The sequence below is a fragment of the Chenopodium quinoa genome, unplaced genomic scaffold (genome assembly GCF_001683475.1).
Source record: "Chenopodium quinoa cultivar QQ74 unplaced genomic scaffold, ASM168347v1, whole genome shotgun sequence".
Taxonomy (NCBI): domain Eukaryota; kingdom Viridiplantae; phylum Streptophyta; class Magnoliopsida; order Caryophyllales; family Amaranthaceae; genus Chenopodium; species Chenopodium quinoa.
The window spans coordinates 7,333,831-7,352,126 of record NW_018742418.1 but is presented as its reverse complement, the minus strand read 5'-3'; the positions used below and the strand labels follow the sequence as shown (position 1 = coordinate 7,352,126).

General features: G+C 33.5%; 2 protein-coding genes across 2 annotated transcripts in view; both read left to right on the top strand.

Moving 5' to 3' along the window:
• The first annotated feature begins 2,594 nt into the window (after nt 1-2,594).
• On the top strand, nt 2,595-3,947 carry LOC110712212 (transcription factor PRE6-like). The gene is made up of 2 exons (XM_021890675.1): nt 2,595-3,125; nt 3,770-3,947. The coding sequence occupies exons 1-2, from the start codon at nt 2,991-2,993 to the stop codon at nt 3,917-3,919; spliced, it is 285 nt and encodes a 94-aa protein (XP_021746367.1). The 5' UTR covers nt 2,595-2,990; the 3' UTR covers nt 3,920-3,947.
• Nucleotides 3,948-15,858: 11,911 nt separating this feature from the next.
• Nucleotides 15,859-18,296, top strand: part of LOC110712201 (sucrose transport protein SUC3-like) — a 34,929-nt gene continuing 32,491 nt past the window's right edge. Inside the window, exon 1 of the mRNA XM_021890664.1 lies at nt 15,859-16,581. Within this exon, the coding sequence (XP_021746356.1) occupies nt 16,312-16,581 (270 nt within the window). The 5' untranslated portion in view covers nt 15,859-16,311. The remainder of the gene's footprint in view (nt 16,582-18,296) is intronic.

The following is an 18,296-nucleotide window of genomic DNA, read 5'->3' as shown; positions in this document are numbered from 1 at the left end:
ATCTGATTCTCTAGTATATTTGTTTTTTTAAAGTTGCTGATTATTTTTACAGCTTAAAACTTATTTGTAAATTGCAATACACCTTAATGGTATGCCACACACATTGAGAAGAGTTTAGATAATGTAAACGGACAAATTTTCAAAGTCGTTTGCTTATTATCTACTCTAATCAACTTTTAAAATAGCATGTCCAAAGATTGTTTGCAAATTAAAGAAACTAGAGGAAATATAAAGGCACATGTTAACGAAAGCCACCGAGCGTTGGATATGATAGCTAAAAGCAGAATTATTAAATTAGAATGAATATTAATTACACCGATTGACGCGTGATTTTGATATACATTCCTAAATTAATACCATTTTAGGAAATAATTTAAATATTTTTCTAACGCCACAATCATTAGTAAAATTCATACAATATCTAAATAAAGTGAAAAAAACAGGGTTTTATTCACACTACTCGGTAGTTATTATTGACAAGGAATTACTAGTTATTTTTTCATTTTTTTTATTTTTTTTACAAAAGGAACTACTAGTACTAGTCCTATTACTCCATACTCCAAGGAGTATTATAATAATTTTGATAAGCCAACAACTGATACAACGTAGTTTGTGTAAAGGTACAACTACACAAAAAATAAACCAAATAAGAGGCCTAGGATTCGGGTCGGTGTAATGTGAGTTTCCAAGATGCCACGAGTTTAATTGTGATGTAATCATACAAATTTTTAAAGAGAGAATTTCAGAATTTGTCACCTTTTATCAGTCTGACTGGTCAACCATGTCAAACTCCCTTCCTTCATTCTGTGGCTTTTTCCCAATACCTCAACTAACGGATCCTCTTTGAGTTACAAAACCGCCATTTTTCGATTTTAAATTCTTAATCTTTGCTTATGCCTAATGCATCCAAGCTACATATACCTAGGGTTATATCTTTCTATTTTCAACATAGTACGTTATTATATACGTTTTAACATTATACGGAGTATCTAATTAGATAGCAACATACTCTTAATTATCCTATATATAATTCACTATAGTTGATCGTATATATCTTTGATTCATTTACTCAGACTGATGTTATTAGTACATCTGATCTTTTGAGCTAGCTAGTACTTCGTAGTAATTTCTAAATTTTACTATTACGAAAGTATAAAGATAATAGTAATTAAACTAGTTATATTGGTTTTTTATTTTTAATAAAGTTGTGTTCGACAGCTAATTATGAAATATTGTGGTGTTAATGAGATCATTATATAACATATTAATGTATAGTTTGGTAAATAATACTACTGTACATGTATCATATTTCTTGATTGTGACTTTGTAAATAGAATCTTGTTAACGAATGTCTCGGGGCGTTAGATAAAGAATAATTATATTGGTTAAAATAGTATTAAGTTAGGAATGCATGACAAAATCACGTGTCGTTCAGTGTAATTAATGTTAGTTTTACTCTAATATTTCCCCATTTAATTCTCTTATTTAACGTCCCGGGGGCGCTCATTAGCTTTTGCCTTATAAATATACCTTACTTGGATCTTATCTTGTTGTGGCGATTTAACGAAGTTAAGGATAATTAATTGAACTTGAATATCTAGTAATCAACGTGAGATATAATGTCTTAGAGCATGAGTTGCATCTCTTGATACATACGAGTAACAATTGTCAAATAACATGTTTTCTTGCCACTGACTTGAAATATATAAAGGACAAATCAAAGGAGTCCAAAAAAATTTCTACGTACCACATGCTACATATGCATGAGCCTAAAATGCTACAATTGTTTTGTAGATTTTAATTTAATTTGTTGACGTATCCAGTCAGTTTACTTGACCCTAACCAAATGTATCATAATAATCAATTGATCTAAATTGGACTGATTTAAATGACTCGATCGATCATTTACCAACATAAATTTAGCTCTATCTACTCATTTGTTCCTTCAAATATTTCACTATATTATATTTCATGGATAGCTTAAAGACAACTTCACATGTTTTCTTTTAGTAAACTTTGTCGTGCTTTCACAATTCTTGTTTTGGTCAAACTACCTAAATTCCCCTACTTCACTACTTACCCCTTCTAACCCGATGCATTAATAAGTTAGTTGTTCATATATAGTAATAAAAAAAATTGAAAAATTATTCAGAATACTGGCATGCTTATGTAGCTAGTCAAACTGTAACACATTTTTCAATAATAAACAGACTTGACACACAGCAGTTAAGAGGTCATTTACCAAAATATACCATATATTGTTCGTATCAATTTAAACCTCCAACAATAATTAGCTACGTCCAAAGTAACTAGCTAAAGGAAACAGAGGGAGTATCGGGGCATCGTAGTATGTAAGCAAGGATAACATGGGGATGCATGGTAAGACTGACACAAAGAGGCCCCTTTCGTATGCTGAAATAGAAGCAAACTTCACCCTTACCCACTTGAAGACTAACCCCAAATTGGGGACACCAAGAGAAGGACACTTCCCTACAATAACATGCCACAAACACAAACACAAACACAATGCAATATATGCATTTTCTCTCTCTTCAACTTATTATTATGCAATGTAACATAATAAACATTATATTATATTGTTTGTTACTTGTATTAAATAAAAGCTACTCGATCGTATCTAGCCATCCATCCCCTTAAGTTAAATTAGCCCACTGCGTTCTCCCATGCACTTGTCTTCTTCACTTCCAACACCCTCCACTCTTTTCTCTCTCCCATTCCCTCTTCTTCATGCTTTCCTCACCTCTTTGTCCTTAATTTTTATTTATTTTTTTTAAAATATTTTTTTTTTATCTTTTAAACAGTTTCTTTCTATTTCCTTTATATACTAACCCTTCTTTCTTATTCTCTGACAAATAAACAACAACACCATACAAACTAAACTCTCCTTGCTTGCGTCTTCTTAATTCACCTTCATTCTCTTAGATTCATTCGTCGATCACTTGCATTTTCTCCTTCATTGTATCATCACTATGTCTAGCCGACGATCACGGTCAAGGCAGCAATCAGCTGGTGTCTCTGGCATTAGTGATGATCAAATTGTGGACCTCGTTCACAAGTTGCAGCAGCTTGTTCCTGAGATACGTGGAAGACGAAGCTCTGACAAGGTATACTTATACATATACATACATACACATACAAACTAGCTAGCTAGCATCCGTAAATAGTCTTTTTTGCGCGTTATTTACAGATAGACGAATAAGACTGCATACATCTGAACTCTTCCAAACCCCACTGTATGTGATGGTTCTGGAGTCCTGTATACAACATTGAAATGACGATATAAATGCTTTCACATTACTATTATAGGAATAATAGAATGTAACTTTAATTAATATTATGCACATTTTATTATTCATTCTTCATTTTGTGAAGACTTTAGAAACTATGAGAAGAAGCATAAATTTTGTGTGGACTCCATTGTGTTAGGGTAGATAAGTCACAAGTTCATTAAATCGTAGTATATAAGTTAGATGTTATAAAATTATTGGCATTATACACATATATATATGCCCATTATATTAGAACTATATTAAATAAATTTATTATTATGTGGTGCAACTAGCAAACAATTTGCTTGTGATGTGGGACTCTTTTTTCTTCCATTAATTTCTTATCTTGCATTTAATTTTTTTTTAACCCTAAGTCATCTAGGTACATTATATTCGTAGAAAATATTTGTATATTATATATATGATGTACAAATTAAAATATGGTGTTGACTAACATTTATTTTTATTTATTTGGGCAGTCGGCAAATAGGGTTTTGCAGGAGACTTGCAATTATATTAGGAACTTGCATAGGGAAGTGGATGATCTAAGCGACAGATTAGCCGAGCTCTTGGCTTCAACTGACAGTGACAGTGCTCAAGCAGCCATTATTAGAAGTTTACTTATGTAAACAAAAAAAAACAAAAACAAAAAAAAAATGTAAGAGAGAGAAATAAAAAAAAAAAAAAAAAAAGTATAAGTAATTATTTTAAGTAATTAGCTGGATAGTTTGGCCAAAAATTATTGTTTTTGTTTTTTTTTTTTTTTTGGAATTTTAAAATGCTTCTCTCCCTTCTATCTAGGGTTTGGTCTCTAACTAGACCAACAAGAGAGATTAGATTGAGTGAGAGAGAGAGAGAAAATCTCCAAGTGTTGTATTTAATTAACTAGCTCTTTTAATAGTATAATTAGTTGTTACATTTTAATAATAAGTATTTTAGTAAATTAATATATCTCCTTATCTCTCTCGAGTCTTCGCTGCTGATGAGAACGATAAATATATTACATGGTTATCATTTAATTTCCACATTTTTTTTTTGTATACAGATAATGATAAAAGACAATAAAATAATTACGTATAGAAATTCGAGTAGGGACTTAGACAATTCGATTATCCTACAAACAAGCGTAACTATGTACATTACATATCACTCTATCATTAGTGTAATGTCTATTTTATTCAAGTTGCATGGCACTGACATTGCATTGCGGCCTTGGATTTTTTGGAATAAGTAATTAATTATTGAGCTTAGCTTAAAGGTTGATAATAATAACATTTAGAGATTATGATATTGACTAGTAATGTATTTAAAAATAGTTTATTTTAAGGTTTTTGTTTAATGTTGATGGTGACGTACATTTGGTAGTACATAAAAACAAGTTGCTATAGTCCGACATTTCTATTAATTAGCCCTCGATGTAATATGTTTGTGTTCATAAGCACTCCGACATAGAAAATGCCAAGATGAATTAGTAGTAAGAAAAATCCAGAAAATATATAATTGATGTGGCTGGAATCTCATAATTTGCTACTCATTCAATCTTATGAAAAAAGCAGCAAAAAGTTGGGAGATTTTTTATGATTCGATACCGTTATTATTAAGATATGATGGCTCATCAAACCATAACTAAGTTAGGAATTTGGTACTTCCTCCGTCCCTTATTATAATTTCTGTTTTTCTATTTTGGAGACTCAAAATATTGTTCTTATTTCAATTTTTGGATAGTTTTTAAAGACTATTATACCCTCAATTTTTTAACTTTATCCATTATACTTTCTAAATTACCTTTAAAATTTCCACTTGCTTTGTATTTTTTTCCACTTTCTCCCTCTAGCTTTTGTCTATAATTGTACTTTTCACCTTTTTTTTTACTTCATTCACTTTATCTTCTCTAACTTTTGTCTATAAATGTACTTTTCACTTTTTTTCTATGTGCTTCATTCACTTTCTTTTCTCATTTCTTAAATACCGTGAAAAAACACAAACAAGAACTATATATTGGGACAGAGAGAGTATATCACAGGCTTATTTTCCCTAGATATAATTGCATTATTTAATTTCTTTTTATTTATCTAGCTATCTCAATACAGTATTATTGTAAAAATTGGAAAGTCATTTTAGGGGGCAAATTCTCTATTTATCGATTACAATATTGTAAAAAATTGGAAAGTCGTTTTAAGGCGCAAATATAATAGTGAAGGCGTTTGCACAATGCCCAATGCCCAATGCCTCAATGTACATCCATTGAACATACATCAAGCCTAGCTAAAACCAAAGAACATGAAAACTAATTTTAATGAACAAAAGAGCTATAACTAAAATGATGCTATATATGTTCATTAATTGGAGTTTATGCTCTTTTGTTTTAGTGTTTTTTTTATTTTATTTTGTACTCTGTGTTTATCGAATGTACACTATGCACTGTGCATATACTTGCACCATCAATTATATTTATTGATATTAGGGAGCATATATTTAGCTCGTTGTTACATGATATTGGATCTTTCTTATTCCTTCTCACTTCTAGGCAAGAAGGTTAGCACAAAACTAGCAAATTACTAAGTCATTGTTCTCTTCACCTTAATTTTACTGAATAGAAATTATTTTTACTGAATAGAAACTAATTTTATTGAACTTAATTTTTTTACTGATTCTCTATTATATTTGCTCTTTAAGGTTACTAATTTTTAGTTACAGATTAAACCTTATTTTTACTGGTGAATTGAAATTATTTTTGCTAAATTGAACTTATTTTTACCGAATTGAAACTATTTTAATGAAATGAAATTATTTTTACTAATTATTATTATTTTGTTAGCTGAATATATTTTTCTTCAACTTATATTATTCAAACTTATTGAATTTATTAACAGCAGGAACAAAATAATGCCTTAGGTAATGTTCCATTTACTTGATTTCCACTTATATAATATATCTTAGCTTATATATCTTCTTGACCTCTAGATTATTTATCTTATCTTTATTCTATCTTACCTTATCATCTTTTATCTTATATTATTTATTATACCTTAATATCGTTAAAATTTTGACTCGGTGACAAAGACTGAACTAATATTTAAGATCAAAGTAGTGTATTGACAAATGTATATGGTCAAAATTATACGCTTATTAATGGATGAAAAATTACCTATAGATTATAACACTTCTAAACCCTAACTTTTTTGTTTCATTTGAACCCTCAACTTGCTTATAAAAGGATGAAAATCAATTACACTAAGGTAGTGTTCTTTTCAAATGAATTTCACTTATCTTATCTTATTGCCATAAAAATTATTTATCTTACAACCCTTATATTTATCTTGTCTTATCTTTATTTATACAAAGTATGATTTAAACTTATCAATTCTTATTTATTTTATTTTGGGCCTAACTTTCTTTTTTCTATAAGATAAATTGTATACATTAAGGGTGTGTTTGTTTCATCTAATTTTACATAGCTTGTATTATTTTAGAAAAAAATAATTTCTGATAAAGTAAGCTCAAAAAATTAATTTCAAACAAAATATTAAGCTAGACACAATATATAAGTTATAAAAATTCTAAGAAAATAAGTTCAAACAAAATGAAATTATATAAGTTTAGATATATTTAGATAAAATAAAATGAGTTCAGATAATTAAAAGCTAGACACAATATATAAGTTATAAAGATTCTAAGAAAATAAGTTCAAACAAAAAGAAAATAAGTTCAAACTAAATGAAATTATATAAGTTCAGATATATTTAGATAAAATCTAATGAGTTCAGATAATTAAGTTCAAACAAAATTTATAAAATAAACTCATGTAAAATAAATAAGCTCAAAGAAAAAATTCAAACAACATCTAATAAACCAAACATAGTGTTACTTCAATCTTAGCAAATTAACACCCTAACAAGAGTGCGCCTTATTTACTAGATTTTCAATTGTATGAAATTATTTAACTTATTTGAACTTAATTACCCAAACTTATTAGAACTAATTTGAACTTATCTAAATTATTAATTAGATCTTATTAGTGTATTGTGAATTAAACTTATTTGAACTTAATTCCTAAAAATACGTATCTTATTCGAACTTTTTTTTTTTTTTGAAATAAGTGGCAAACACAACATGGCCTGTTTTTTTTTTTTTTATTATTTATTTTTTTTTTATTATTTGGGTGAATCAACAACATCGCCTTGTTAGAAGCTCTTTCTAGTCAAACTTAGGAAAAGGTATGCCTAGTCATCATTTTTGTACAACAACCTAGTAAAACAACTATAGCTAGCTACTAGTAGCCATTAATCATGTACGAGCAATAGCCTTCATCACTTTCTAAGGCTACCAAACTCAAAAGTCTTCTCTCTATTCCTTTCAATTTAGGGATGTCAACGGGGCGGGGCGGGGCGGATTTTGGCATTCCCATCCCCATCCCCGCCTCACATTTTCATCCCCATCCCCATCGCGGGTCTAAAAATTATCCCCATCCCCGCCCCGGCGGGTCCTACTCCAAAACCACCCCCGCCCCATCCCCGTCCCCGCCCCGTCCCCGCCCCATCCCCGCTAATTCCCCGCCCCATCCCCGCTAATTCCCCGCCCCATACCCGTCAATTTAGTATTAAAATCCTGCATATTATATAACTAAAAATTAATAGTACATAAGAGGAAAAAAAAAACAGTAACTCCAAATTGTCCACAGTACAAATATTATAAATACTACAAGTTTACAAATATTCAAATACATAAGAAGAAATTCATTAGGCCTTGAATTATTCGGTGCAAAGTCCACTTGTTCCAGAATCGATATCACATGTTTCAAATCCTTCCTCTAATTCTCCCACTAATTTAGCATATTTATCATCCTTAAAATCTCCACAATCTGCAAATACAATGTTAATTAATTAAAATAAATAAATAAATAATATTATTAATTAAATAAAATGTTATATTAGCTATTTACCTTTAAAAGCAGCCCATATCCAATTTTGAGTACACATCAAAGCTTCGACAGCTTCCGGTAAAAGCCGACTACGATAAGGACTAAGAACCCAACCACTTGTGCTAAATGCGGACTCTGATGCAACAGTAGAAACAGGAATGCTCAATATATCTCGTGCTATTTGCTGAAGAATGGGATATGTGCCTCCATTTGTCTTCCACCAGTTAAGAATATCAAAATCTTGGACTAGAGGCACATTAGCAGCATCTAAATACTTATCCAATTCTGAAATTTCATGACTTGAGTCCTTATCTTGTTGCAAAAATTCTGCAAATTCTTGCATAAAGGTCTCCTCATTGGATTTGCTACTACTATCCAAATCAAAAGCTTGTTGGCTGCTACTACCTTGAGTTTTACCCATCTTAGACCCATACTCATCAACCAATCTTCGTAGAAGATCACTAATTCTACCAACCTCAATTTCAAAGTCATGCTCCTCAAAAAATTTTGCAAAATAAAAGCGAATAAGAGCCATTTTGTATCTAGGATCTAGTATTGTTGCCACTCCCATTAAACCATTCACACTAGCCCAATACTTGTTATATTTTTGTAACATAATGTCGGCCATTTTCCTTACATAATCATGAGGAGATAAAAGCCAACCAGAAATAGCAATTCTCAAAGCACAAATTTTAGGAAAATAAAGATTGGCCGTAGGGTAATTTGTTCCTGAAAAATTAAGGGTAGTTATACTAAACACTTCCAAATGTTCACATATTTTCTCAACTTTTTCCCAATCTTCTGGGGTCGGTGGATTCTTATATAAATTATTACGAGCACTTAAAACAACAAACACTTCTTTATAACTAGTAGCAATAGAAAGCATTTCATAAGTAGAATTCCATCGGGTTTTGCAATCAAGTGCTAACTTTCTACTACACTCACGAGCTATTTGCTTAGCCACTTGTTCAAACCTTTGTACTCTCTTATCAGAAGCAGTCCAAAACACAACACTATCCCTGATTCTTTGAACACCATTTGATACCACAGCACTTAAACCATCTTGAACAATCAAATTTAATATGTGAGCACAACAACGCATATGAAAAAAATCACCTCGCAATAAAAGTGAGCCATATGGAAACACTCCTTTCAAAATTTCCATCATTGCATCATTAGTTGAACAATTATCCACGGTTATAGAAGACAACCTAAGATCAAGATTCCATGATTGAATGCTTTCTTTCAAAGCATCAGCAAGAACCTCAGCAGTATGAGGGGCGGGGACATATAAAAACCTACCAAAACCAATGAAAATAACATATATTATTTGTCTATTCAATACTATTGTGGATATATGGGCTCATTATTATCATCTATCATCATAACTTATAATTCTTATAATTTTAAATTTCACACAAAAAACTATAGCAATACAAAGACAACCAAAAAAAAAAAAATCATAAGTAACCAGAAAACGATACCTTATGATCCGACTTTGCAACTTCCATGTATTATCAATAAAATGTGAGGTGACCGCCATATAACCTTTTCTCTGGTTGTCAGCTGTCCACATGTCAGTAGTTAAGGCAATCTTACCCTTTGCTTTCCTCAACAAGGTTGCAACATTATCCTTCTCAAGCTCATATCTTTTCATAATATCTTTTCTAGTTGTGTTGCGAGACGACACTTTAAATCCAGGTTGGAGTGTCTTGCTATATTTTCTAAAACCAATATGCTCAACCATGCTAATTGGATACTCATGCAAAATAATCATCTCTGCCAAGTCTCTTCTTCCATCTTCTTGGTGGAATTCATAAGGAGCCAATGTCATCGTGTCATTCTTATCATTCAAGTTTTTTTTTGTACCAAACATTCTTGTTTGTCGAAGATCTTGACATACTCTCTTTGGACATATTTTTATATGATCTTTCAAATGAGTAGTTCCTGCTTTTGACCCACCAGCAAGTAGCTTAGAGCAATGGTTGCACTCAGCTTTTATCACATCACCAACTCTCTTTCTCTTAAAGTCAGACCACACTGCCGAAGTATGCCTACTAGTAATTGGTAGGAGAGAAGGATCGGAATTAGTCTCCAGAGGAATATCATCATCATCTAATGCAATTGGAGTATTACTAGCTGAAGTGGGAACACTAGCATTATTCTCATTTTTTGATGTCATTCTCCCCTATAAAAATTAAATAAAGACAATTAATGCACTAGACATATTGACTGCAGTATTGAACACATTTAATATCTCAGAAACAGCAATAATAATAGCAATGCACAACAGCACAGCCGCACAGGGCACAGGCAGTCAGGCAGATCATGCTTCTAGCACAGCTTCTATAATTGGTGAGCCCAAACATAAAATAAATAAATAAATAAATAAATAACCATTTGAAGTTTTGTTCACTACTATAAGCTTCTGCTGCACCTTAGTGTTAAAGAAGTGAGAATTATTGCAAATTGCATCAATATTTTATGTCCTATATTTTGCAATGAATTGCATGGTCATGAAACTATGAAAGTATGCATTTTCTGTCATACATATTTACAATTCAGAAAATGGTAGTCCCAAGTTACATATAATGCTGATGTATGATGCAAATTTGATTATGAAATAAATAATTTTATGGTTAAAAGACATCCAGGGAGTTGACAATTTTGTTAGATTATGAAATAAGTTTCCCCACATACTTGATACTCCCTAATCCCTATATTAATAATGTCACCCCAATAGAGATTCCTGGACCTGACAACTTTAGTTAATATAGGCTTTTGCCGACTAAATTAGGTTTATGAACAAATATGATTTATAACAAAAGAACTTCATCAAACGTTCATAGCCAAAAGGTAAAACCATAAACATTATGGGAAATCAATTACTAATTTTAAATCTTTATACAACAATATGAATAAAAATACACACACACATACTAGCAGTACAATTAATAGAAACAACATGCATTTACCTTTCGAGATGTATCAGAAAAACCTGTTTTAGGAGTAATTTCAATAGGGCTAAATGGCTAATGACAGTGGTCTGTGAAAAAAAAAAGGGAAACAAAGTTAATACAATTGAATTCAAGTAGATCAAACAAAAACGTAAAAATTTATCAAGTAAATTGACGAGAAATATACCGGGTTGAAGACGAAGATCCGATTGCACACGAGGTTGAAGAAGAAGAATCGAAGAGAGGGGTGTGAGTGTGTGACCATGCGTGGAAGTAGATTGAGAGGAGAGAGTGAGAGGAATTCTGAGAAATTAGGGTTTTTGTTTTTGAGAATGAGGGATTGAGGCATTTGAGGGTGGGCACTGGCAGTGGGCTACTGGGCTGGGTAAGTCAGTACAATTAGCACAATTTTTTTTTTTTTATGATTTTATCGCATTAATCACTTATCTTACGCATGTATGGGTCGGGTATAAAGCGGGTATGGCTCGGGTATGGGGTGGGGCGGGGCGGGGAGGGGCGGGTACGGGGTGGGTCAGGCGGGGCGGGGCGGGGCGGGTGTGGGGCGGGTCTAGGCGGGGCGGGTATTACATAAAAACCATCCCCGCCCCATCACCCATGGCGGGTATGGATTTTAGACCCATCCCCGCCCCGCGACCCGCCAAAGCTAGACCCATCCCCGCCCCATCGGGGCGGGGATGGGGCGGGTCTCCTATTAGACCCGCCCCACTGACATCCCTATTTCAATTCATTCAAAGTTTTTGTAGATGGATTAATAAGTCTCATTTACAAATTAAACCTAAGCCTCACACCATATCCAAAACTCCAAAAGCATACTTTTCACATCACCAAACTAGATCTTGATGAAAGAAGCAACAGACTTAACTTCTCATATCATATACTTCTCATACAATATCAATCAAGTCTAGTGGCGAAGCTAGAATGTTTTATTAGGGTGGCCAAACACTCTATGTTCTAAGACATATATTCATATTCCAACCCTTTTAACAACATTAGAAGTATCCTTTAAGCTTGCAAAATACTTCGTATATATATAGATAAAATCTCACTACTATTACGTTACTCTACTAGTACTCTTTAAAGCTTTAAGCAAAGTATTCCATATAAATCTAAGCTAAGAATCAATAAAAATAATCATTTATACATATATATAAAGCAAAATAAAATAAAATCAAAAGAAGATCACAACCGAGAGGGGAAAAAACACGCCCAAAAAAGGCATAAAATCGAATTAACTAATTTAATAAATATTAATACTTTTTTGTTTCTTTTTTTTTAAACTAAATGTGAATTGGAAAACGTATACAACTTGTGCATGACAAACGTGAATACTCCAATGTACACAACCACATACAAGAAAAAAAAACCAATAAACGCTCTGTTCTCTCTCCTCCGTTCACACAAAAAACCCCATTTGAAACCTAGAACTCACCAAAGTTCCGGCGCCGCGGCCGGTTCTCCGGCGAGTTCCCTTTCCTTTTTTTTCAAGTATTATACTACTCGTGTTCTAGTTTGGTGAAGTTGAAGCGTAACCAAGCTCCATGAAGAGCTTCGAACTCCGTTTAGTGCTACCCTCTTCTCACCGGAAAGGTTAATTGTTACCGTCAGTTTTCCGATAGATAGACGAGGAAGCCTTGTTCCACCAGGAATTCTCGCCGCTTAGAAGAAGGATCTAGGTTCAGATTTGTGTGTTCAGGGGACGAAATTGACAATTTTAGGGGTCTTGGGCAAACTCTAACGCCGCCGTCGGGGGGTTGCCGGAAAAAAGGAAATCGCGACGGTGTTTGGTGAAGTTAGGGTTTCGTAGATTTCTTGAGCTCAGTTTCAAAATTCTCTGTTCTGGTTATCTTCTTTGGTTTTGGCGAGTTTCGAAATTGCTCTGAAGTTGGCTCTGTAAGTCTTCGTTCTCCTTAGTTCTTCTTATTTTGAAGCTAGTATGTTAAGGTTCGTTTGGCATTGATGTGGTTTTCTATTTTTTGGCTTTTTGTTTTTAAACTCATATGATATATGTCATATAATGAAATAAAGATTAGTTAAACTTATTAAAATCATTATAATTTTGAAATCTGACAACAGAAAAGTGAAAACAACTTTTTCTTGTTTTCTGTTTTTGGTTTTGTGTTTTAAAAATAAAAACAGAAAACTAAAAACAATAAACGATGCCAAACAAGCCCTTAGTTTTGAGTTTAAGTTTCTGTTGTGAGGTTGGATGTCTCCCCTTTTGTTTTGTTGGATTGTTTTTTTTTTTCTTCTAATGTGTCCCTGTTTGGTTTCTAGTTGGATGGCCATGGTGGGCTTGTCCAATCTTGAAGTGGTAAGGGGAAGTTATTTTGGGTTAGACTCTAGGTATTGGGTGGTGGGGAGGAAAAATGCCCTGCCCTTCGCCTTTGTTTCATGTCTGGGATTTGGAGCAGTTGGTCTCCTTGTTGTAGTCAGTTTTAGCTTATGCTTCCTTGGCAGTGGGTTTGCCTTGAAGAACAAGTTGGGTGAAAGTCATTTGTTGATGGCTCTTCAGCTATTAGGTTTGCGAGTGTACGACTTGAAGGTTTGGTGTTTTGTTTCATCGTCAATTGGCTCTAATTTTGATAATTGGAGTTCTTTCAATGTTTTCAGGTCTATGATGGGTTTTGTACTCATTACATTCAAATTTTCAAATCTGTACGCTACTCCCATATTATTTGGGTTCATAGTATGCTACCAATCATGAATTTCTTTCCTTTAAAAGAGAGAAATCAAGTTACTTGTTACCGTGATATTACCTTCCTTTCGTTTCTTGCTTTGGTTTTGTTTTCCAAGCTCCACAAGTTACAAAGAGTTTCTACCATGGTTAATTACCCAAGCTTCACCCTTGGTGGAAAAAGGACACCGGGAATAACATGTAATGTAGGCTTCGGCTCGCTAGAATCACGACAGTGTTGCCTACAAAGTGGTTCCAACACTCATGGGATAACTAAGAAAGCAGTTTCTTTTAAGTTGGTTTGTTATCTTGTGTTCATAAGAGAGTTACTTGTTACCGTGATATTACCTTCCTTTCGTTTCTTGCTTTGGTTTTGTTTTTCAAGCTCCACAAGTTAAAAAGAGTTTCTACCATGGTCAATAATTACCCAAGCTTCACCCTTGGTGGAAAAAGGACACCGGGAATAACATGTAATGTAGGCTTCGGCTCGCTAGAATCACGACAGTGCTGCCTACAAAGTGGTTCCAACACTCATGGGATAACGAAGAAAGCAGTTTCTTTTAAGTTGGTTTGTTATCTTATGTTCATAAGAACAAGTGTTGCTCGTAGCTTTGTTATTGTAAAGGTCTTAATAGGCCTAATTCTTATTGTTTTAGCTAACTCTTTCAATATACGCAAATTAATCCTTTGTCAAAAAAAAAGAGAGAAAAAAATAAAATAAAAAAATACAGGCATACATCCATGTACAAATGATTAAACAAGAAAACTTGGAAACGTATGTAGTATTCCCTCCGTCCCTTTATTAGAAGTCTATTTCTAATATTTATTACTCACATAATAAAGAGAAATAGGCTTCTAATTTAGGGACGGATGGAGTAATTACTAATTAATAAGAATAAAAAAATAGTCAATAAGATTACCTTAGTAATGTACGTACACTTTATGCCAAGCCCACTATAAACTAATCAAGGGTTTCCTCGGCCCTTAGGAACTATCTTAGATGCCTCCTAGGATTGCATGTCTCGGCCCAAGCTACACTTCATCAAGTGAAATGAAATGAAATCAACAAATATTAATATTACTACAGTACTACGTATAAGAAAGCAAGCAACTACAAAGTCTAAAATCGATTCTTTAATTTGAGCCAATTATTTGATTAAACTTCAAGCTATTACTTTATGGATTATCATGATTTTTAATGAAACCAGTAACAATTAACTTGTTAGTAAAGAATAAATCAATCAACACATCATCATGACGAGGGGTTGTGATAGTGTATATTTCATATAAATCAATCTTGAAATTAAACTATTAGTTTGATAGACCCCTAAACAGGCTTTCATGTGAGGGAGTACTTCGTATTAAGTTAACCTAACTTTGAATACGAGTAAGGCATGTTTAGTTCGCCTTATTTTTACTTAATGTAGAAAAAATAAGTTCAGATCAGAAAAAATAAGTTCAAATCATTTAAAAAAAAAAAGTTCTAACACACTTTAATTTATCGTATAACGTGCGCCTATACGATTTTTTATCGCTAAATTAAATATCTTTAATTTTGTAATGAAAAAAATTATGAAAATTACAAACTACATTTGTTTTATATTATTTGCAAGGATTTGACATAAAGTGTAAGTAAAAAATGTCTAATCGTTGCAAATAATATGAAACGGAGGTAGGCCCCGTTCATTTCACCTTATTTTGCTGAACTGAAATTATTTTTATTGAATTGAAATTATTTTTGCTGAACTAAAATTAATTTTACTGAACTGAATTTATATTTGTTGAACTGGAATTAGTTTTACTAATTTTCTATTATATTTGTTCTTTAAAGTTACTGAAAAACTGAACTTATTTTTACTGAACTGAACTTATATTTATTGAACTAAAATTATTTATTGAACTAAAATTATTTTTAATTAATATTTTTTTTAAGGTAAAGTGAACAGAGCCGTAGTATTAATAAAATAAAGATTATTAAGAATCTAGCAAGACTCGATAAATCTTTATTTATTAATTATAGTATAAGTAAGATCAAAATTTGGTCAAATTAGACAATCAGATTAAATCAAATCAATAAAAATGACGTGAACTAAACAAACCCTAAGTTTGAAAACTTAATCCTCTGATAATCACCCCTATTCCGACCTCTCCCGATTGGACCTCTAGTTTTTTACTCGAAAAGGGTGGCTTAACCAACGAAAGACAGCAAACCCGAAACCTATTCTAACACGCGCAATTTTTTATTTAAAAAAAAAAAAAAAAAAAAACAAGTGCTACATCGTATCGTATTTCTTACATTTGGTCCAAAAAAAACACCATAGTCAATCTCCCAACACTTTACTTGTCAACGAATCTTTCTCCTCCTAGATCTGCAATCCAATCTTCCCAATTCATGACATTCATCTGAATCAATCGATTCGCTGAGTCTAACGAGTCAGTGACTCAGCCATGGCGGACATCTCCGACTCAGCGGTGTCTATCCGAGTCCCCTATAAACACCTCAAGCAAACTGCTGATGTTGAAATGGTTGATTTTGATCATAATTCTCCCAACATTTCTAGGGTTGTTAATGGCGATTCGCCGGAAATTCACCGGCATTCGTCGGATTCGAGATCGGAGAAGAATAGTTTGATGAAATTGATACTCAGTTGTACGGTTGCCGCCGGTGTTCAGTTTGGTTGGGCGCTTCAGCTTTCTCTTCTCACTCCTTACATTCAGGTCTTTTTTTTTCCTTAATTGTTGTTATAAGTTCAGTGTAATGCTATTTTATATCATAATTGTATAATATTTTATGTGATTTTATGATTGTTATTAGAGATTGGAATTGAATTATTGTGGAATTAGGGTTAGGGATTGAAATTTCGTGTTTTTGTAGTGAGATTATGGAGTGTTGCACTGTTGCAGTGGATAATTGTGGTGGAATTGTGGAATGTTTGATAAGGAGTTGTTCCTTATTTTTTAAAGTTTTGTGGATGAAATTTGAGAAATTATGGTTTGGATTAGCTAGTTGAGGAATGAAGTGGTGAAAGTGGAATGGGATCACATGGCTTTGTCGAAAAGGTTGCCTCTTTGTTATTGTTGATAAGTATATTAGGTGACTCGTACTTCGTAGCTTTGTCCGCCCGATCGGGCGGACATTGCCCGGTCTGACCGGGCGGAAGAAGAAGAGGTGCCTGGCAAATTCGTTGAAGAAGCTGCTCTCGCGCCCGACCGGGCGAGCCTTCGCCCGACCGGGCGAGCCTTCGCCCGATCGGGCAGACCTTGCCCGGTCTGACCGGGCGGTGGGGGTTGGATACGTTGAAGCATTCGTATGGAGTTTTCTTCTCGCGCCCGATCGGGCAGACCTTGCCCGGTCTGACCGGGCGGAGAAGGAAAAATACGGAACGCGGATTTTGCGGTTTTAGGTTATCTTATTTTATTATCTTTTTGCCCAAGTATCTTTTAATTAGGGATTAATATAAAAACCTCCCTAATATCAGTATTAGGGTTAAGAGAGACAGAGTGAGAGCCGTTCTTGAGAAATACAAGAATCATCTTTGTAATCTTTGCAGTTTATAGTGAAATCATTCGATCTCGGTGCCCGTGGACGTAGCTATCACATCGATAGTGAACCACGTAAATTCTTGTGTTGTTCTTATTGTTTGCATTGAATTTCTTTATTGTTTTCTTGTTTGTTTACGACCTTTGCTTCGCTGTCGCACAACAATTGGTATCAAGAGCTCAGGTTCAATCCTTGGAGAGTTTCTTGAAGATAACAATGGCAGGAGATTCAACAATAAGAATTGAGAAGTTTACCGGGAAAAATAGTTCGGGCTATGGCAAATTAAGATGAAGGCTCTGTTAAAACAACAGCAGATATGGCGTCCGTTGGCTCCAAAGAGTACTACTTCGGAGTCAGGAGACGGACCGACTGACTCGCAGTTAGAAGTTATGGAAGAGAAGGCACACTCTACCATATTACTTAGTCTTGATGATCAAATCATCACGGAGGTTTGCTGATCAGGAAACGGCGGCTGGATTGTGGCTGAAGCTGGAGTCATTGTATATGACTAAGTCGTTGACCAACAAATTATTACTGAAACAGCGGTTGTTTAGCCTCCGGATGCAGTCAGGTACTTCCTTACGGGAACATCTAGAAAAACTTAACTCTATTTTGCTTGATTTACGTAATTTAGATGTTAAAATTTGATGATGAGGATGCTGCGTTGATTTTACTTGTATCTCTACCGTCTAGCTTTGAGAATTTTGTAGAGTCTTTTGTTGTTGGTAAGGATTCTATAACCTTAGAAGAAGTGAAGGCAGCACTTCATACTAGGGAACTCAGAATGAAAGCTACGAGTGATAATGGGGATAATGGTAGTGGGTTATTTGTTAAGTCCGGAAAGTCTAAAAAGAATAAGGGGTTTAACAAGGGGAACAATGCTGGGTCGGGT